The sequence below is a fragment of the Ochotona curzoniae genome, unplaced genomic scaffold, assembly GCF_017591425.1.
Source record: "Ochotona curzoniae isolate NIBS_2020 unplaced genomic scaffold, NIBS_Ocur_1.0 contig_3622, whole genome shotgun sequence".
Classification (NCBI taxonomy): domain Eukaryota; kingdom Metazoa; phylum Chordata; class Mammalia; order Lagomorpha; family Ochotonidae; genus Ochotona; species Ochotona curzoniae.
The window spans coordinates 10,087,137-10,108,509 of record NW_024465926.1 but is presented as its reverse complement, the minus strand read 5'-3'; the positions used below and the strand labels follow the sequence as shown (position 1 = coordinate 10,108,509).

At 48.5% G+C, this 21,373-nt stretch overlaps 2 protein-coding genes across 4 annotated transcripts; both read left to right on the top strand.

Moving 5' to 3' along the window:
• The first annotated feature begins 751 nt into the window (after positions 1–751).
• Positions 752–8,197, top strand: ZNF23 (zinc finger protein 23). 3 transcript variants are annotated; one of them, XM_040982407.1, is made up of 4 exons: positions 752–823; positions 3,393–3,519; positions 4,100–4,213; positions 6,321–8,197. In XM_040982407.1, exons 1-4 carry the CDS (start codon positions 791–793, stop codon positions 8,090–8,092), a joined length of 2,046 nt encoding a protein of 681 aa, XP_040838341.1. In that variant the 5' UTR covers positions 752–790; the 3' UTR covers positions 8,093–8,197. The 3 variants fall into 3 exon arrangements, with proteins under 3 accessions (XP_040838341.1, XP_040838342.1, XP_040838343.1); XM_040982408.1 differs by having other exon boundaries at positions 3,343–3,519; XM_040982409.1 differs by lacking the exons at positions 752–823; positions 3,393–3,519; positions 4,100–4,213 and adding an exon at positions 4,253–5,221.
• Positions 8,198–9,818: 1,621 nt separating this feature from the next.
• On the top strand, positions 9,819–21,216 carry TLE7 (TLE family member 7). Its single transcript, XM_040982162.1, has 7 exons — positions 9,819–9,869; positions 19,308–19,520; positions 19,634–19,875; positions 20,048–20,189; positions 20,298–20,451; positions 20,771–20,844; positions 21,112–21,216. Exons 1-7 carry the CDS (start codon positions 9,819–9,821, stop codon positions 21,214–21,216), a joined length of 981 nt encoding a protein of 326 aa, XP_040838096.1.
• The last annotated feature ends 157 nt before the right edge of the window (positions 21,217–21,373 follow it).

Genomic DNA, 21,373 nt, shown 5'->3' with positions numbered 1-21,373 from the left:
CTAAGGGACCTGCCTCATGCTGGAGGAGTTAAGCCGTTGCTTTTCGTGTCAGCGTCCCCTCATGGGTGGCAGGGGTCATGGCACTTGGATCATCTTCCACTGCTTTCCCAGGTGCATTAATGGGAGGTGGGTTGGAAATGGAGCCGTTGGGACTCAAACCCATGCTGTTCTGAGATACTTGCATTGTAGGTGGTGGTTTAACCGGCTCTGTGACAACGCTGGCCCTGACAACACACACTTTGGAGACTGGTTCTAGCACAGGAAGAAAATCAGAGAGTAACTACTTCCTGTGTCTGCTGAGCAGAAAGCACTGAGTGGCAGCGCTCTGCATGCTGGGCCCTTCCAAGTGGAACAGGAGGCCTTTCTCCTAAGATTTCCATAGAGGCCTTGGGGGCTGGAGGCTGCCTCTCTACCGTGTTGGGGGAGGGTGGGATGGAAGGAAGCTTGGCCTGAGTTCTTTCCCAGAGGAGTCGAGGTTGACATTTGTTTAAGCAAAGAGGAAGGAGTCCGAGATCTTAGTGATGTTCTGTGTGCAGCAGACTCTCCTCCATGAACCTTTGTTATAGTTGTCTTTAAGTTCTGCGCACGTGTTACATACGCCCTTTTGTATATGTGATTTGTGACCTGGTCATTTTCAGTGGGCACTAAGCCAGCGCACAGGTGCCTCCCTTCTGTCGGTGTTCCCGTCCACTGCAGGCTGCCTGGGCTGCCTTGCCTTGTGCTGTCTCACGCTCATATCTCTTTCTGTTTCTCCTTAGCTCCAGCCCTTCCTTGAGAGGGAGACCAGGTGATGACCACCATGCTCCTGACTGCCTGGCCCCAGGTGAGCTGGAGTCCTGCAGCCCGCCCTTTGGGGGACATTGAGCAAGGGCACTAGGGAGCCTTGGGGTGCGAGCTGGGACTTGTGTTAGAGAATGAGGCCCAAGACTGCCCTGGGGAGGAGAGGGAGGCAGTGTAGTGAGCACATCTGTGCTCAGCAGCCTTCCCTGCCAAGGGCTGCTCACGTGGAGTGATGTAAAATCACAGGAAGGGGTGCTTGGGGCAGTTGGTGAGGAAGAGTTGCAGCAGTAGCAGAAGGCTGAGAGGGGCTGTTCCCTGATGTGGAGACAGTAGACTAAAGGGTCAAGAGACAGGGATGACAGGAAGTCCGGTAGGATGGAGTGTGTCCTGGTGTCCTTGTGAGACATTCAGATTGAGATGCAAATCGTCAATTTTTTGGTCTTGGATAGAAACTTCCAAGCCTTTCCTCTGCACTGTAGACCTAATCTTCCATACACATTCAGGAACTTAAGGATTCCCATCTCAGGGGCCTTCCCTGAGACCATCAAGGAGTGAGGCGACAGTGCTCTTCAGCTGAAACACTGGAGATGCACGGGTGGTGAAGAATGTCTGTTTATCTTAGAGAAGTCACAAACTTATATAGGGTAGGAAAAGGGGGCAGGTAAAAGGCGGTCCCAACAGTATTTCCACCAAGCGACATTGTGACTGGCTTACAGATATGTCTATCTCTCTGGACCCTCCAGTGAAGTTAAAGGTCAGGAAACATAGGAAGCTTGTCTCAGGGCAGACTGGTTAGCTGCTGAAAAGCAGGATGAATGTCACATTTGATTTCCTAGAGTTGTTTACCAAGGAAGTCCTAACACAGTTCATTAAAGGGGCAGAGAAGAGAGACTGGGGTGCAGTCCCTTCCCCTTGCTGTATTCCCAGTGAACAGAACATGTTGGGGTCTCAGCCAAGGGTACAGTATGCCATATGCCTGTGGCCTCCCATATGGACTAGGCAGGTGGAGATCTGGGGCGATCTCCCACAATCCCCAGGTTGCATCTGTGGACCTGTAGTTTGAGACTTAGCACACTTAGTGTGCTGCAAGCCCCAGCCAAGCACTTTGCATGGGTCACTGTCTTCTCTGGAGGCACTGTGTCCTATTCTTTCTACCACAAAAGGGGGGAAAATAAAACAAAAAGAGAGGGGAAAGGGTGCAGAGCAACCTGCCCAGAGCCCTAGAATCAAAGTTAACTGTATGATGCATAGCTACTCAGCAGGCTGAGCACTCTGGAGCCAGCTGTGTCTGGAATCACTTCTAGGAGACTTTGAAAGCCAGGCGAGCAGTAGGAAGGCAGTGCAGGTGATGCAGTGTCATCGAGGAGAGCAATTGTCAAGACGGAGGGATCCAGTTCAAGTCGTGCTTAGAGTGGAGGAGAGTTGGAGGGTCGGGAGCTGGGGTGCAGGCCAGGGAGAGGGCAGTGTCAGGAATGGGCTCCAGGTTTCTGGGTGAGGTTCTCATGGGTTTTGCTAACATCAGCTAAACAGTGAATCCAGGTGGAGGTGCCCTCTCACTTGGAAAAGGGGAGTGTGGTGGTACACAAGTAAGGCATTTAAACTTTGCAGAGAAGTTCCTTGACTTTCCAAAGACCCCCATGAAGAGAACTCAGAGAAACATCCTGTCTGGATGGCACAGAATTGTTGGTGGGTGGTGGTCAGTGGGAGCCAGGAAGACAGACCCTGCCAGTGAGGCCCTCGTTATTACAGAAGACTGGAGTGGGCAGAGTAAGAGTTGGCAGACTGCAGCTGCCCAGGGTGGTGCAGGGCAGGTGGTGCTGGGAACCACACACAGTATAGCTCTGAGTGACAGGGTGTGTGTCGAGCACACATGCAATTTAGTGATGCAGAGATCAGACGAGATCGGGTGCATTCAGGGTGGTATGGCTGTAGACAGTGATGCAGAGAGAAGCTTAAAGGGAGTCAGTGGTCAGGGCTGGTCTCTCCTTTCCTAAGCCTTCTTGGAAAAGCTGAAGGCCAGGGAATGGTTTGAAAGAATGGTTTGAAAGAACTAGAGAGGGCGGCAGAAAATAGAAGAGCTGCAAGGAGCGGGTGCCTAACTTCCTAGGCCCCAGGGGCCTGAGTGGAGGCTGTACCGCCACCTGTTGGGGGCTAGAGGTGGGAGTCTGGCAGTGATGGGGGCTGCTTGAGCTGGAAGCCAAGACTCTTTTTGGGGGTGTGAGGGGTAAGGGTGAGGACAAGGTGTGGGAGTGGAACGGAGGAGCTGGGACCTCACTGGATGAAGTCTGTGCTGCTTGCCAGCACGGGTGTGAGGTGTGTTGAACAGAGCAATTGCTCTAGGAAGTTTACTCATGGGATGTGTTTTTTCCCTCTGCTAACTTGTATTAACTTTTTTTTCATGTAAAGAATGGCGTGAGGTTCCTATGCTGTGACAGAAGTCAGATATTTTGTGATTTACTTTCCTGACACCTTTTCTTAAGTCTCTTTTTTTTTTTTAATTAATTTTTTGCTCTCACAAGCTCCCTCCCCAAGCCCTTATATTGCCCTCTGCCCCCCACCTAGGGCCCGAGCCATGGAATTGGCCCTAGGGCAGCGGGAACCTGTTGTTTCAGAAGTCGGTGACCTTCGAGGATGTAGCTGTGTACTTCACCCAGACGGAATGGGATGACCTATCTCCTGCCCAGAGGGCCCTGTACAGGGACGTGATGCTGGAGAATTATGGCAATGTGGCATCCCTGGGTAAGGCCTCTCTCTTCCTGGATCTTCACTGTGCTGTTTGGGGGCAGGGTTCCTAGTTTCCTTTCCCAGTAAAGGTGCAGGTAGGGTTTATAGTAATTGCTTACTGAGCAGGAACCCCAAGACTGTGCGTAATCCTCTGGACTCAAGGCTTGCTGGGAACCCTAAGTCCTTTTGGAGCTGGTGTGAGACTTTGCTGGGACGGTGTGCTCGTGTGATGTGCCTGTGGAAGCTGTGTGGTGGACACCACACTTGGGGTCCCCGTCATCTTTCTTGTATGTTGAGCCTTTCCTGGGATCTGGGTGGGTTCTGAGTATTTCACTCTATTGCTTTGGACAGAATCTCGCTGTTTGCCCTGCACGAGGGTTTCAGGATCCTCTCTGGCAAAATCTGCCTTCCCTACCCCTTTTAAAGCTCCCTAGCTTTTGAAAAGTATGACTGCCTCGTCCTTTTCCATAGTCCTTGTCCTTGAGGCCCCCTGGGCTCCAACCTTGCTTTCCCATTGCTGAGACAATCTCAGAAGAGGCTTAAAATTGTCTATGGGAGAGTGTTCATCTATTTCTGTTTCCCTCCTCAATGCCAGGGTTTCCACTTCTAAAACCTGCTATGATCTCACAGCTGGAGGGAGGAGGTGAGCTGGGGGGCCCATCCCCTCCAGCCCCTGGAGCAGGAGCACGCCTCCAGAACTCCTGGACTGGTAAGGGAGACAATTACTGCTCTTTATTTGGGTACATTTAACTCTTGAGGAAGAGGGCCAACATTGGCAGCTTGCAAACACCCAACATACAGGAGGCAGTTTATATAAGCTTTGATGATTTGGAGTTAGGGATAATCCATTCCATTTTTGTCCAATTTTAAGAGCACTTTTTTTTTTTCAAGTACCTCATTTTCTTTCCAGTTCAATATTTGGCGTTCTGTTTTTCTCAGTCAAAATAAATGGATTTGGTAATTTTTGAGGCTCTTTGCCATTTTCTGACTGTGGTCTGCTTGATTTGGAGGGTGTGGATTAAGAGCTTTTCCACACAGGAATACAGAAGTGGCTAAAAACATGATTTTAAGATAGGTTTTTCTGGGTTCCGATTCCACCTGCTGATTCCAAGTTTTGTGATGGAGCATGTCAGTCCTGAGTGCTCTAATATTCAATATTTGTATCTCTGAAAGTGGAATACAGCAACAACAACAATAAATGAGTCTAGGGGATAATGATACTCAACTTGCTGCAGCTGTCACATGGCCATGACAGTGAAAGAGAAGATGGAAGATGTTTATTGCTGGTTATACTGCTACTCCTGAAAATGAAGATTGTGGAAAATGACCATGAATGTTGGCATCGGCCACAATGTAGGATTTGATAAACAGAAGATCATTAGCGGGTAGAAGCTGGCAGAGAATCTGAGTGGTTGATCTACATTAGGAAGAACAAATTCTGATAAAGGTAGAAGCCGCCACCCTCAAAAAGCCCTATACCAGTTACTGGAATGAGATTACAATGAGAGATTTCACCTAGCACACTGAGAACTATTAGATTACATGAAGGATTGGTTGCAGTGCAGCAGAACTGGAATAGTCTTCTGGGAGTGAATGTGACTCCAGGATGACAGCTTTGTACGTGATAACCTGGACATTGCCCGTTAGGACTGAGCCTTCTAAAGTAACTGAAGCCGTAGGCAAAAGTATATTCACACAGAAGTTTACATAGTATTATGTAAGTGTACATATAATATATAAATTTATATAAATTCATATGTGTCATAAAATATTGGAAACTGAATTTTCAGTATAATGAGGATGGTCAAATGAGATACTATTGTAAAATGATCATGAATATTAGAAAAACATTTTCAGTTTTGAAAAAAATACATAGTTGCTTTTAGAAAAATGATTTAAAGAAAAGTGGTGAAATTTAATTGGTTGTATTTCAGGTAACATTTACTTTCTTTAAAAAAAACTTTCTTTTAAAAGAAGAAGACAGAGAAGGTTTGGCATGATGGCTCAGTGGCTAAATCCTTGCCTTGCATGTGCTGGGATCCCATGTGGTGCCAGTTCCTATCCTGGCTGCTCCACTTCCCATCCAACTCTCTGCTTGTGACCTGGGAGAACAGTTGAGGACAGCCTGAAGCCTTGGGGCCAAATACCCACATGGGAGACCCAAAAAAAGCTCCTGGCTTTGTATTGGCTCAGCTCTGGCTGTTGTAGCCACTTGGGGAATAATGAAACAGCGGATAGAAGATCTTTCTGTGCTTCTCTGTGTAAATCTGACTTTTCAATACAAAAGGGGAGGGGAGCAGACAGACAGATAGATCTGCCACCTGCTGTTTCTCTCCCCAGATGCCTGCAGTGATGAGGATGAGAGCCAAAGATACGAGCCAGAAACTCAGTCCATGTCTGCCATGTGGATGGGCAGGAGTTTAATTTTTAAAATTGTTACCACTGCCTCCCCGGGTCTGAATGAGCAGAGCTGAGTATTGAATTCAGGTACTCCAGTATGGCACATGGGCACCTAAACAGATTAAACACCTGCTCTTTATAAATCTGTGATAGCACGCTGTACCAATAGCAGGTGTCTGGTAAAAGAATACCATCTAGACTTGTGCAGGTACGCTCTGTTTTCACCACAGCAGTGTTGCCCAAGGACATGTGTCTGAGGGTGTTGCCCTGTCGTAAGTGATGCCCAGCTCTACAGGTGTGTATGCATGTGTCTGTCCTGTAAAGTCCCCTGGTTCCTAAGGTTGTTTCTGTATCACACTTCTTGTTCTTCTAAGGTGTTTCTGACATTGAAATTTTATGTTTTGTGTTTGTAATAGTAGATACTGGTATCCAGACTGGCAGTCAGTTGACAAAGGACATACACGATGAGAAGGATGGCACATCCTTTATGTGTCACAAAGTCTCCTACCAGGAAACAGACATCTCAGAAGCTGTTACTCCAGTGCCTCCACAGGAAGTCCACTCGGTTGGACATGTGAAGGTGGAAAAGAGCAGTGCCCTTGCTGGGACAGTGAAAGAGGAGGCAGACCCTGTGCAGGAGGGTTTCTCTCATTTGAGTCCAGGCATGAGTGGGTATCATAGCCCGTGCAAAGAAGGGCAGTCCCCTGCGTGTCCAGGATGGAGGAATGCCTTCACCTTTGATGTACAGCTTATTAAATATGAGACAGTCAGCACTGTGGGAAGACCTCCAAAACATGAATTATCTGCAGAAACCTTTACCTGTGACTGTCACTTTAATCAGCCTCAAGAAAGCACTGAGGAGAAGGAATGTCATCAAAGAGTGGAGTGTGACCAAGGCCTCAGTATTAATGTAAAACTAGTTAGGCTTCACAGAGGGGAGTGCGGGAAAAGCTTCCACTGCAGTTCCCACTGCATCACCCACCAGACCGTTCACAGTGGGGAGAAGCCCTACCAGTGTAAGGTGTGCGGGAAGGCCTTCAATATTAATGGGAGTCTGAGCAGGCACCAGAGCGTCCACAGTGCAGAGAAGCCCTTTCAGTGCAAGGACTGTGGGAATGGCTCTAGCTGTAGTTCCACCTTTATCACCCACCAGAGGGTCCACACTAGGGAGAAACCTTACGAGTGTACGGATTGTGAGAAAGCATTCTCCGTTAATGCCAAACTCGTCCAGCATCAGAGAATCCACGCTGGAGAGAAACCCTATGAATGCAGTGAGTGCGGGAAGGGCTTCCTGTGCAGCTCCCAGCTGAGGCAGCATCAGAGTGTCCACACGGGAGAGAAGCCCTGTCGGTGTCAAGAGTGTGGCAAAGCCTTCAGCAGTAATGCCAGACTCGTCCAGCACCAGAGAGTCCACAAGGGCAAGAAGCCCTACACTTGCCCTGAATGTGGAAAGGCCTTCAGTGTTAATGCAAAGCTGACACAACATCAGAGGATCCACACCGGGGAGAAGCCCTATGCATGCAGTGAGTGTGGGAAAGCCTTCAGGTGTAGCTCCCAGCTTCGTCAGCACGGGAGGAGCCACACAGGGGAGAAGCCGTATGAATGTAGTGAGTGTGGAAAGGCCTTCAGTGTTAATGCAAAGCTGACACAACATCAGAGGATCCACACCGGTGAGAAACCCTTCCAGTGTGGTGAGTGTGGGAAATGCTTTACTTCCAAAAGAAACCTCCTTGATCATCAGCGGATCCATACAGGCGAGAAGCCTTACCAGTGTAAAGAGTGTGGGAAGGCCTTCAGCATCAATGCCAAGTTAACCAGGCACCAGAGAGTGCACAGTGGCGAGAAGCCATTCAAATGCACGCAGTGTGAGAGAGCCTTCAGCTGTAGTTCTGATTACATTGTGCATCAGCGCATCCACACTGGAGAGAAGCCTTTTCAATGCCAGCAGTGTGGGAAAGCCTTTCACGTCAACGCCCACCTGATCCGGCATCAGAGAAGCCACACTGGGGAGAAGCCCTACAGGTGCGTGGAGTGTGGCAAAGGTTTCAGCCTCAGCTCTGACTGTCTTATACACCAGACTGTGCATACTTGGAAGAAGCCCTACTTGTGTAATGTGTGTGGGAAAGCCTTCAGGTTCGGCTTCCAACTTAGTCAGCATCAGAGGGTGCACAGTGAAGGAGAAGCCTAGCAGTGAGGAAGGTGTGGGGCACTGCCAAGGCGGGTGCTGCCCTGGGTCAGATATGAGCTTCACCCTGGGGGGAAACGCAAGACAAATGAGGACAATAGTCTTCTGTGGAAATGTTTCGTTCTGTTTTATTTGTTTTTTTTTAATCAGGAATGGATGACCAATTAAAAAGTCACTTATTTTAAAATACTAACAACCAATTAGAAAGTATCATGAAGGAAAATACCCTGTTCCCAGCAGCATCACACAAAGTTGATTTTCTAGAAATGGGAAATTGTTTTGCAGGACCTCTATGGAGAAAATGACAGGCCACCAGAGAGTCGAGTAAGTATGTGGGGAGAAGCCTTGTTCTTAAATCAGAAAATACATATAATAAAGATATTCACTTTATGTTAATTTCTGTTTAATTTTTGACACCAAGCAGGCATTACTTTTGTGAAGGGGGAAGAATAGAGAGTTCTTTAAAAAAATACATGTGTAGGGCCCAGTGCGGTAGCCTAGTAGCCAAAGTCCTTGCCTTGCATGTGCTGGGATCCCATATGGGTGCCAACTTGTGTCCTGGCTGCTCCACTTTCCATCCAGCTCCTTGTTTGTGGTCTGGGACGGCAGTCAAGGATGGCCCAAGGCCTTGGGACCCTACGCCCGCATGGGAGACCCGGAAAAGGCTCCTAGCTCCTGGCTTCAGGTCAACTCAGCTCCAGCCACTGTGGCTATCTGAGGAGTGAACCAGCAGACTGAAGATCTTTCTTTCCTCCTCTCTGTATATCTGCCTTTCCAATAAAAATTAAGAAATCTTTAAAAACATATATGAGTAAGCGTTTTAATTTTATGAAATAGAGAAAACCTTTCTAAACATCAGGTGAAGGACAGAAACCAACCACAAGAAAAGTTCTGGTAAGTTCAAAATTAAGTGCTTTTGCATTTTTTCCTTTAAATTAATCCCAAATAAGGTGAAAAGATAAAACACTGATTACGAGTCAATGGCTTTATAAAATGTGTTATTAAAGCCGGACAAGTTCAGTGTCAGTGTTGGCTGTTTGCAATGTCACATCAGTATATTTTATTACACAGCATGCCATACAGCCCCAAGGAATGCCACTAACTGAACCTGATCTTAGCCAAAAGGCCGAGAAACAATAGGATGCCTTCAGGTGTGGATGCTCCATGGCATCAAATGCAGTCAGGATGGAATGTTAGAGGGTTTTGTCTAATTCTAGAATCATGGCTCCTGAGATCTGCGTTGAATTCCTTATCATGGTGCTTTTAGAAGTCTTGAATGAATGCCATCAAAGTCTTGGAAGCTTCAGCATATTCTTTAGAAGAAAATAATCCACTAAAAAAAATTGTAAGCAGTAAAAATATCCGAAACTGTTAGCTGAAGAACAGCAGGCACAAGACAAAAATGGAGAGGAGAGCCAAGAGGCACAGGTGGGCCTAGAGGACAGAGCCCGCCCTGCCGCCCACACTGCACACCTGCCTACCCGTGAGCTCTTGCAGGGTCGGTGTCTGCCAGCCCCAGCATTCCGCAGTGCTAAAGCTGACCTCTAGGTAGCTTTTGGTTGGTTTCAGTTTAAAACTCCTAAAACTGGAAGAGTCCTTTGTTTCGGCCAATTTGCCTTCTTGGGAATATCTCTTGTTTTCAAAGTCTTCTGTTTCACGTCTTTTCAGCTAAGAGGAAATGCTGCATTAAAAATGGCCACCGATAAGAGACAGTCTCCACCACTACAACATGCCGCTAGAGACTGAGCCCTTCACAGGGAACAGGTTGCTCCAGGTGGCCGTAAGGAGGGACGGCGAGGCTGGGCCACTGGAGGAGGCAGCAAGACAGAAGTCTTGTCAGTGTCAGAAAGGAGGTGTGAGGAACTCAGAAATAAAATCTCGGCTTCTGTGGTGTACAGCAAGAATCTGGCTGCTTGGTAGGGTGACTGAGTGTGAAAGCCAAGTTTTTGTGTGTGTGTGTGTGTGTGTGTGTGCGTGTGTGTGCTGTCACCTCTGATAGACATTAACGGAAAATTATGCTAGACACTCCCCAAGCCAGATGGGTTCATTTTCACACTAAGCAGTTCGGTTTCCTGTGGATACCATTTGGGTATCTCACAATTTGGTTCTGACACTACATAAAAATCATGGCACATCCCACAGGTGAAGGGTCCAGTTTCACAAACTCCTATCCCCCAGCCACTTTGTGTCTGACTTGGCTACGAGTTGGGGGTTCCCATGGCCCTCTCTCCTTGGAGGATTTCCTGTAACAGCTCACAGTCATCAGGGAGAACAGTCTTTGCTAGTGACAGAAATGAACAGCCAGATAATGAGCTCTCTGGACCATGCAGAAGGGTCCTAAGTGTGGGAACTTTTGCCCATGTGACCTTGGGATGCAGCTCACTGACACCTTTGCTTTCAAGGAGGCACCATGATGAAAGCCACGGTGAAGGTCCCTGCAACTAGATGGTAGGGTTGGTTTTCCTAGTCTGTCACCAGGAGATGCACTGTTAGCATAAAATCCTTCTGCTTGAGAAGGAATTGCTGCAGATGGCAAAGGATGGCCCAAAGCCTTGGGACCCTGCACCAGTGTGGGAGGCCCGGAAAAGGCTTCTGACTTCACATCATCTCAGCTCTGGATCAGCTCAGCTCTGGCCATTGCAGTCACTTGGGGAGTTCTATACCTGCCGCTGGGGAAGAGTCTGGAATTTATGCCAGAAACTGGGAACAAAGATCAAATACTTAAACCACTGGCAGAAATCCACTTGCTTGGTTCACATACAATTTTCAAAACCTACTTGCCGTGCTTGCTTATTCAAGGTGGTGGCTTGAATAAAAGACCCATAGGATGTTAACAACCACAGCCTATCGAAAGTAGATGTTTTTCTCCACTGTAGCTACATTTCTTCCTGAAATGCCTTCATTTACATACACATAACAACTTGAGTGCTTTCCCGTGTACCTTTCAGTACACTGACAGTCCATGCATGCTATGCCACTGACAGGCGAAGGAACAGCCTAGCTTTCCGGGTTCCTCTACGTGACACATCTACCAGCCACCATGACGGGGAACTGTTGGCCCATATATGGAACAAAAAAGGGGTGAGAGTTAGATTCTGAGAAATTGCTTCCCCAGAAAAACTGTAATAATTCATCCTGTGTATTAGAATGTACCTCCCCTTCCATTAAACAACTTAGTTAAACACAGTTCAGAGGTGAGGCATTTCTCAGTGAGCCTGACTTCTTGCTTTGGTGAGTCTCCTTTCACAAGAAAATGCTTGCTGCTTGCTGTGTGCTCTTGGTCTCTCATGGACTCTCTCTCACAGTGAAGCAGAGAACGTGGGTACCACGTGTATATGTAATGTTTGGCACCACCGTCTAGATCACCATGATTTAGTTTACATAGAACTGTTTTAATGGAAAGCAGATTCATAGAAGGAGAGAAAGATCTTCCATTGCTTGTTCACTAGCCAAGTGGCTGCAATGGCCAGAGCTGAGCTGATGTAGAACTGAGCTGATCTGAAGCCAGAAGCCTTTTTCAGGTCTCCCACATGAGTGTAGGGTTCCAAGGCTTTGGGCCATCCTCTACTGTTTCCCAGGTCACAAGCAACTGAGACAGGAACTGGTGCCCAAATGGGAGCCCAGCACTTGCAAAGTGAGGATTTAGCTGCTGAGTCATTGCACCAGGCCCTAGTTTATAGAACTTTTTAAACACCTCAAAAGGAAACCTGATAGTTTCTAAGCCATTCTTCTCAATCCCCTACCCCAACCCTACTTCCTAGCCCTTGGCAGCTACTTAAACACTTTTCATCTGTATTGGTTTTCCCACTTTTCAACATCTGTTTTTCTTTTGGGGATACCTAGAATTAGAGTTGCTTGATCAAATGATAATTCTGTATTTCACTTTGAGGAATAAGAAATCTGTATTCCATAGAAATTGAAATATTTTATATTCCTATCAGTGATGTATGAGGTCAATTTTTCTACATCCTCACCAACATTATTATTTACCACTTTCTATTATTTCAACTGTAGTCAACCTCATGATAATGAAGTGGTATCTGTGATCTTGGTGGTTTGAGGAAAGAGTGAGGGAGGAAGGGAGTGGACTTCCAGCCATGGCCACTACCACCATGGCAGGGCCAGTCTGAGGCCAGGGGCCCAGGGCTTGGCCATCCTCCACTGACTTTCCAGGCCATAAGCAGGAAGCAACCAGGACACAAAGCAGTGCTGGCACCACAAGCGGAGGGAGGCCTGCTATGCCATGGCACTGGCATCCAGAAGCATTTTATTTTGATGCTATTGTAAGTAGGATTTTCCCACTCCTTTTCATATTGTTCATTTCTAGAATACAGAAATTGATTTTTGTGTGTTGGTCTATCCTGGAGAATGTACCATCTGCATTTGAGAATTCTTCCATTATTTCCTAGTGTTCTGAATATGCCTGTTCAAGTCTGGTTAGCTTATTGTGTCATGCAAATCTGTTTACATATTAACCTTCTATGTGTTTATATCCAAGTGGAAGGTAAAGTATTGAGGTCTCCAGTTACTGTTGGGGTGTTGCTTATTTCCTGCTTCAACTCTCAAAATTCTGCCTCATATTCTAAAACTCTGACATTTCATATGTGTCTGTATCTCTTCAGGCTGCTGAAACAAATGCCTAAGTGGGACAGCTTATAAACAGTAGAAATGTGTTTCAGTCCTGGAGGTTGGTCAATCCAAGACCAGAGTGCTGGGAGACTCAGTGTCTGGTGAGGGCCTTGCCCTTCTTCCTGTGCATGACATGACAGAGGGGGCAAGACTGCTCTTGGGGACTTTTTCATGAGGGTAATAATCCCAGATGATTGGGTTTCAATAAATTGGTTGGGAAGTGGGGATACCAATTATAGCACAGACCATGGTAATGTGTATATGTTCACAATTTTATATTGTCTTGAAGAATCACTTTTTTAACGCTTATTTATTTATTTTTTTTATTGGAAAATAACATTTATAGAGGAGAGACAGTGAAAAGGTCTTCCATCCACTTGTTCACTTCCCAAATGGCTTCAATGGCTGGAGCTGAGCCAATCTAAAGATATGAGCCAGGAATCAGAGCTTCTTCTGGGTCTCCCATATTGGTGCAGGGTCCTAAGCCCTTGCCTTGGCTATCTTCCCTCCGCTGTTCTCCCAGGCCACAAGCAGAGAGCTGGATGGGAAGTGGAGAGGCCGGGACATAAACTGGTGACTATATAGGATATCAGTGCTAGGGGGATTAGCCAATCAAGCCCACATTCTGTCCCCTGAATCACCCGTTTATCAATATGTAATGCTCTTCTTTGTTTCTTGTAGAGTTTTTGTTGTGGTTATTTAATTTTTTACGTAAGATTTATTTTATGTTATTCAGCAACCATAGTTCGCTCTTGGTTTCTGTGTGCATGGTCTATCTTTTCCCATTCTCTCACTTTCCACCTATTTTTGTTTCTGCATCTCAACTGAGTCTCTTGTAGGCAGTGTTTAGGCGGATCATTTAAAAAATCCATTCTGGGCCTGGTGCAATAGCCTAGGTGTTAAATTCTTACCTTGCATGTACTGAGATCCCATATGGGCACCAGATTATATCTCGGCTGCTTTCACTTCCCACCCAGCTTCCTGCTTGTGACCTGGGAAAGGAGCAGAAGATGACCCAAAGCCTTGGGACCCTGAATCCACGTGGGAGACCCAAAAGAAGCTCCTGGCTTCTTTCCAATAAAAATAAATAAATCTTTAAAAAAATTATTGTAGTATTTATCTTTTCATTGGAGTATTTCACTCATTTATTTATTGTAATATCTAATAAAAGAATTATTTCTTTTACTTTGCAATTCATTTGGTTTTATTGTACCCTTTTAATTTCTTCCCTCAGTATCACTTTGTTTCTATTTAACTGATTTTTGTAGTATACCATTTAATGCCTTTTTTTTAAACTTTATCTGAAGGACAGAGCATCAGAAAGAGATGGAGTGGAGAGAAAGTGAGCTGTTCTCGCCGCTGATTCACTCCCCAGATGTCTGCAATGGCCGGAAGTCAGGAACTCCTCCGAGTCTCCCACGTCAGTGACGGGGATCCCAGTACTTGAGCCATCACCGCCGTCGCCCAGGATCTGCATGGGCAGGAAGCTGGAGTGGAAGCCGAGGTGGGACCTGACCCTGGCAGGTACTCCAGTGTGGAATGGAAACATCCCGAGTGGCAACGTAAACCTTGTGCCATCACGACTGCCTTTGCTGAGTACGGAATCTTGGTTGATATTTTTTTTCCTACATTTTGTCATTGCACGGCCTTCTGGCTTCCACAGTTTCTCATGAGAAGTCTGCTGTTGATTATAGTGAGGGGCCACTTGTATGTAATGAATTGTTTCCCCTCTTGCTGTTTTCAAGAGTCCCATGGTCTTGGTCTTTCAGCAAAGCGCCTTCTCCTGGCCTGCTGGCACCCTGATTGGCCAAGAGATCTTGCTCCCAGACGTCTGCCTCTGGCTGTGTCACTTGTCACAGGGACAAATGTGTGCAGGGAGGGGTGGTCTGCAAGGGCTCCTCAGGCACCTGTGAGTTTAGGCTGGATCACAAAGCCCCACACAGGCATATTTATTAATGTCCACCTGTTCTCAGTAGCAAAATTTGAGAGAGGGAAACAATTATTATTAATAATAATAATATCCTTCCATCTACCTCCAGCCCGTGAGTTTCAGAAGTTTTGCACATTCCGTACTGGGACTGATTCCTAGCTTGATGGGGGTGCAGACAGCAACTGTCACTGTGGTTTCACAGTTGTAAGAGGACAATCCTGAAAAATATTTGTTAGTATCTCTTTGGCTCACAAAACAGAAAGACTTGGTTTTAAGATCCTTAAAGAAAAGAAAGAGATTTACATATCCAGCAAAGTTAAAGGTTGAGAAGTTAGTCCTGCATGGTCAGGAAACTAATCATTTAGGGTGGGGAGTGGGGGACAAAATCATTCCATCTGGCTTTGTCAAGGCAACCATAGGTGGGACTCCAGATTCAGTTAAATCCATAGCAGGCTAATTTTTAAGTTGATGGTTTTGTATGGCCCTTTTGTATGGTATCTGCTCCAAAGAGGGGAGCCACTGAATGAGAAAGAGACTTGAGGACAGAGCAGCCTCAGTGAGAGGAGAGTGCCAGGACAGGGGGGCACTTGGAATAGACCGGTAGAGGGGAACACCCCACTTCAGCACAGCTGCCCCTCCTGCCAGGATGGGGCTCCCATGGAGAGAAATTGCTAGAAATACAATATCTGGAGCCTCACCCCAAGCCACCATAATCCAGATTTCTAGGGAGTTGGATCCAGAATCTGTCTTTGAAAGCCTGCATGGGTGTGATGCATGATTAAATCTGACAAGGTAGGCAAGGTGTCCTTGGGGATGCTTGGCTTCCCTGGCCCTTGTTTTTGGAGGTGCTGTGCCACGCAGCGTCAGGCCAGCATCAGGAAGAGAAGTCAACCGGCTGCTCCCTCCCAGGATTCCTCATCATTGGCTTCAGCCCAGTGGGCCTTTACAAGCAAGAGGATCACCTGCTGATGAGAACCTGCCTCAAGTTGATTGTGGTCATGCTGGGTAATTGGTAGGCCTGTCAGGCCTGGGACCCCTGGCCCAGGATCAGGTTCTAGGGCTTGATTATCCACTCCTTATATTGGGGCAGTGCCTGGGAGGGGAAGGGAGGATATCCTGGCCCGGCGGGCCCTTGCTGCATCCACCTCTCATCCCTGGGCTTTGAGCTTCTGCCTTCAGAGGTGAGTTTCCTGCGTTTGGAGGCTGTGAGTGCTGCCTGTGCTCTCTGTCTTGAGGCTTTGGAGGGAAACTTGTGGGGGTGGGAGAGGGCTAGGCTTCCCCTCTCCACCAGCTGTGGTATTCTCTGTATGCTCTGGTCTCCACAGGGCCTTCCTAGGGTAGACTGTGATGGAGCCTTCTTGAAGGAAAGCACTGCTCCACCTGAAATTCTTAAGGCTGTCAGCACAGTCCACAGCCAACCACACTTTTCCATCTACATTAATGTGAGAGGGCTACTTCATGGGAAGGGGAATGAAAAGAATTTTGTTTGGGAGTCAGGCGCTGTGATGGTGTATCCTATGTGGACACCAGTTCAAGTCCTGCTTGTTCCACTTCTAATCTAGCTCCCTGTTACTGCTCTGGAAAAAAAAAAAAAAAGAATGGCCCAAGTTCTTGGGCCCTTGCACTCTCTAGGGAGACCCAGAAAAAAAAGTAGACCCTGGCTTTGACCTGGCACAGCCCCAACTATTTCAGTCATTTAAGGAGTGAGCTAGTGGATAGAAGATTCTCTCTGTCCTATCTTTGTAACTTTCTTTTTTTTTTTAAAGATTTATTTTTATTATTTTTTTTATTGGAAAGGCGGATATACAGAGAGGAGAGACAGAGAGGAAGATCTTCCGTCCGAGGATTCACTCCCCAAGTGAGTGCAACGGCCGATACTATGCTGATCCGAAGCCAGGAGCCTTTTCCGGGTCTCCCACGTGGGTGCAGGGTCCCAAAGCTTTGGGCCGTCCTCGACTGCTTTCCCGGGCCACAGGCAGGGAGCTAGAAGGGAAGTGGGGCTGCCGGGATAGAACCAGCGCCCATATGGGATCCCGGGCGTGCAAGGCGAGGACCTTAACCACTGCGCCACCGCGCCGGGCCCATAACTTTCTTTTTAAATGATTTTCATGATAACATAGTTGATCAGAGTGAGATGGGTCAAGGGTTAGGGAAAAGTGGATGTGATCATCTCCGGATTTTCTATTTCTTGGGCCTGTTTGGGGGTTGAGGGAGCTGTGGACAAAGTAAGAAGCTGAAGCCAGCTTCACAACCACACCAGTATCCGGGGATGGGAAATAGCCATCCGATATCAACCCAGGGTCCTAAACTCTTTCAAGTAGACAAAATATTTCTAAAAGGGGGATGGCTGACACAGCGGCACAGTGCTCTAATCCTCTGCATGCTAGCTCTGGTATCCCATTTGGGTGCCAGTTTGTGTCCTGGCTGTTCCACTTCCAATCCACCTCCCTGTTTATGGCCTGGGAAAGCAGTAGAAGACAGCCCAAAGCTTTGGGACCCTGCACCTGCCTGGGAGACCCAGAAAAAGCTTCTGGCTCCTGGCTTCAAATTGGCTCAGCTTCAGCTGTTGCAGCCATTTGGGGAATCAATCAACAGAAAAAAGACAAAGGAAAATTTCACTTTGGTGCAGAAATGTTTTAAATTCACTCATATGAGGAATCTTCAACATTTAGGAAAAATATTGTATTGTGGCTAACTTGTGTGGATTTAATTTTTCTTTTTGCACTAAAATAAGTTTGGTTTCATTCTTCCACTGACTGTGAAGTGCCCTGCCCTTAGTCTCATGAGGTATTGAATATCGTCCTTGTGATTCCATTTAGTTAATACTCAGAGTTGTCTCAGCAGTCAGTTGTTCCTGACCCAGGTATGCGTGCCACACAGAACACCTGTGAGGCTCCTGTGGGATGTTGAAGCCCTCGGAGAGGGACACAATGGAGTATAGGGGCCCCATTGTTCTGTGTTTTATTTTGGGGCTAAGCTCTTCTCTGAAAAGTCTCTGGCAAGGAGAGAAGGTGAGTTAGATTTTCTGTGGTCAGAAACAAAGTCCATCTGTGAAAGTTGTAACACGTGGTGGCTGTTTCCAAATTGCTCACGCTAGCACTTGGGTAAGATGTGAGCCTGCAGCCCCAGACAGGGAAGCCTCAGCAGGGCCGGCCTCCTGGGTGCCTTCCGTGTAGACCTGCAGCACCTGTGTGCCTTCCTTCTCTACCCTGATGCAGGGGTCAGGGCCGGCTTGGGACCTGGGACTTGCCCTGCCGGTGTCTTTCTGGAGACCTCAAACTGGTGGCCCAGGTGCTTCTTCGCTGACCTCTAAAACAAGTGGAGAGAAGGAGGAAGCCTTCTGTTTGAGGATTCGTGATAAAGCAGAGGAGATGCTGAACCCGGAGGAAGGTTCTGGGGCTTCCTCGGGGCCTGAGCAGGGAGGGCAACAGCAGCTGGGACATCTGCAGGGAGCACCTCAGCCGTCCCCGGAGCACAGCCCTATTTCTCAAGACAAAAGTGAACTGTCCCAGCCTCAGGGGCCCCTGCCAGCTGCTGTCACACCTCAACCCCAGACCAAGCAGCTGGAACCGGCAGGAGCAGCAGAGGCCGGGGCCAGGTGGGTCTGGCTGGAGCAGGACCCAGTGGGAGGTGGCACACTGTCCTTGAGAGAGGCTGTCCTGGAGCCCTGAGCTTCCTGTTCTGTCTGTTTCCCCTTTCCCCCCACCCATCTGTCACAGCTTTGAGCTAGGATCTGGGCTTGGTAAGTAATGGCTGTGACAGGGTGGAGGGGCCAGGCTGGCTCCAGACAGGTGTCTGCAGGGTGCAGGGCTCCCTGGGGGTGTTGCTGTTTGTTTTTTTCCTGCAGGCCAGCCCTGTTGTCAGTCCCCTCCCAGTGACGTTCAGGAGCTCCTCAGGACCATTGTGAGTGTCACCTTAACCTTGGGCTCCTCCCCTTCTTAACGGTCTCGCAGTCAGGTGGGGGGTGTGGGCGGAGTTGATGCTTCTCTCCCCCCTGTGGGTGGAGGGTATTTAGAACAGAGCTGTGCTCCTCCGGTCAGCATCTTCTGAGTGAGGCTCTTGGTGACACTGTCACTCCTTGGAGAATTCTTGCCCAGAGGGAGAGGAGCCATGTCACATGTTCAAGGGCATGGATGCTAGCAGCTCGCGAAGAGGCCAGGGTTAGTCGGGGCTGCCAGCCATCTCCTCTCCCCAAGCCTGTTGGGGTTCAATAAATCCAAGCAAGACTCCAAGGCGAGTGAGATTTTAATTTCTAGTCCAAGGGGCAACCTCTTGCCATAAGCAGGAAGTGCCCTGAATGAAATAATCATGGGATTTTATAGTAAGAGTCAAAAGCTACGTGACAGTGAGCAAGTACATGATTAGGAGCTAACGGTGACACAAAACAGAAAACATGTGATAGGAATTTACAATGTATAGGCTTGGGGGTCCTGATCATATCACTTCAATGCAGACAGCAATAAAACGGATGCCTTGAAGGTAGCGGTCTTTCCCACAAATCTACAAACTCAAGGTTCTCCCTATCTTCTGCCTGCCTCCTGGTCTTTCAGGAAACAGCTTTGCTTGTAACAGGGTGCAGGTGTCTGGTGTCTCTTTGGAGATTCCAGACTTCCAGGAGCACAGTCACCTTTACGATTAACCGTTTCACCTCTCCCCAAGCCCCCTGTCCCACATGAAGCTGTGGTCAAGCAGAAGATCCCCAGAAGATTATGGAAGGTTGGCATGCTGCGACATAGGAGTAAAGTCCATGCTGTGGCAGTCAGCGGCTCAACCCACAATGTGTACACGTGTGGCTTGGGCTACATCAGGGTGTGGGATGAGAATTCTCTGCACACGTGGGACAAGACCCCTGAGGCCCAGCTGGATCTTCAGGTGACAGTCACCCAGGGAGGGCTGGAAGCAGGGTAGCACACACAGGGGCCCTGAGACCACAGGACATCTTGTCAGAGCAGCAAGGAGATGCAAGGGCGTGACTGTCCCCACAGGATCCCCAAGGGTGTATCCTTGTCTGCAAGCTGACCCCCGATGAGCAGAGCCTGGTCACAGCAGGCAGGTCAAGGACCTTGACTCTCTGGGACTTGGCACCCACTCCTCGTGTCAGGGCAGAGCTGCCTTCAACAGGCTCCGTTTGCTATTCCCTGGCCATCTCCACCGATGCCCGCATCTGCATGGCTTCCTTCCGAGGCTTTGTTGAGGTCTGGGACTTGCAGAACCAACAGTTGATCAGGTGTGAGACCTCTGCAGAGCCCCTTGGCTTCCTCTGTGGGAGGGTTTGCCCACTGCCACCTTACATCCTCTAGTCCAAAGGACTTTGAGTATGGTGAACCTGTCTGGGGTTTTCTGGCCTGGAAGCTTCCAGAGGAAGCAGACCTGCTTGTGACTTCTGGCCTGTTCCCCAGGAACCAAGTAGTGCCCATATATGGGTCCCGATGCATCGACATCGCAAGCACTAAGTTCTGGACAGGAGGTGAGGACACCAAGCTGTATTCCTGGGACCTGAGAAGCTACAAGATCGTGCAGCAGTACTCCTTGCAGTATGAGGTGGTGTCTGGGTGTTGGCAGCGGCAGGTCCTGCCATGGCAGGGGAGATGGGTGTGACTGAGGGCACCGGGAATTCTGAGCACTGAGCCCAGGCCTTCTCCCCCGCAGATCCTCAGTATCACTCATGACCCCAGCGAGGAGTGGGTACTAGCAGGCCTGGGAAATGGTGAAATCCTTACCGTTCACACTCAGCGGAAAGAGCATTTCAAGGTTGTTGGGCTAGAGTGCAGCAGCCAGCACAACCTCAAGTTTGCCGCCAGTGGTGAGTGGAAAACTGGGGGCACCCTGCTTGAATTCACTTTCTTTTTGGTTTGCTGGCTCCTTCTGTAATCTAGCTTCCTAAGTGGAATGGCAGCCTGAAGGCTGCAGGCAGAGACCTCCAGCTCCCTCTGATTGTCCTGTGTGTGGTGGGAAGGTGGGGACAGAAGAGTGGCTTGGGGTGTGGCTCTGATGGCCACAAGCAGTGTGTCTGTGGCAGAGCAGAGAAAGCCCTTGGTGTGGCCTTGTTGAGGACAGGAGCCAGGTGGAACTGGAAGGCAAGTTTGATCTGCGACCTTGCCACCTGCCCTCTCCTTCACCAGGGAGCTGCTTTGTGGACACAGTGGATAATTACATCAGGTGCATAGAGGTCCCCTCTCTGCGGAGGCTGTTCCAGGTACTGCAAAGTGTTGTGGAAAGGAAGGAATTTGTAGCCAGGCTATGGCTCCCAGAAGTGCAGGGAAGGACAGCCGAGAGGGTGTTCAGGGCTGTTTTGTAGGATGGGAGGGGCAGTGTGGACATGGGGGCCTGTGGGCTCACTGCTGTGTCCTGTGTGGAGACAATGACTCGGGTCTCCACTAACCTGGCCCTGGCCCTGGAGAATGCCAGACTGTAGCTGTAGCTGATGGCTCGGGGGTGGGGGTGGGGTCTCCCCTCGCTCCAGGTCCAAGAGCCTTCCGAGATCCTGTGTTGTGACCTGTCCTCTGATGACCACTACCTGGTTACCGGCTGTAAGAATGGTGCAACGGTATACCAGCTCCTGTACTGAAGGCTGTGCACTGTGCATGGCTGTGGTCAGGGTGGGTGGGGAGGTAATCTTGGTTTCCTGGCCAGTTTCAATACCTGCCACCCATCCACCTTGGCCTTGTACTCCCAGGTTCTTATCACATAGCTTGGGCTTTTTTCCTAACCAGCAATTTCTGGGT

Bases quoted from the DNA above. Each gene is read 5' to 3' on its own strand.
- TLE7 (XM_040982162.1), top strand. From the start codon at position 9,819: ATGCCGCTAGAGACTGAGCCCTTCACAGGGAACAGGTTGCTCCAGGTG. The intron at 19,521-19,633 runs GTGACAGTCACC...CTGTCCCCACAG, and splicing joins AGGCCCAGCTGGATCTTCAG to GATCCCCAAGGGTGTATCCT. The intron at 20,452-20,770 runs GTGAGTGGAAAA...CTCCTTCACCAG, and splicing joins CCTCAAGTTTGCCGCCAGTG to GGAGCTGCTTTGTGGACACA.
- ZNF23 (XM_040982407.1), top strand. From the start codon at position 791: ATGACCACCATGCTCCTGACTGCCTGGCCCCAG. The intron at 824-3,392 runs GTGAGCTGGAGT...CTGTTGTTTCAG, and splicing joins TCCTGACTGCCTGGCCCCAG to AAGTCGGTGACCTTCGAGGA. The intron at 4,214-6,320 runs GTAAGGGAGACA...TGTTTGTAATAG, and splicing joins CCTCCAGAACTCCTGGACTG to TAGATACTGGTATCCAGACT.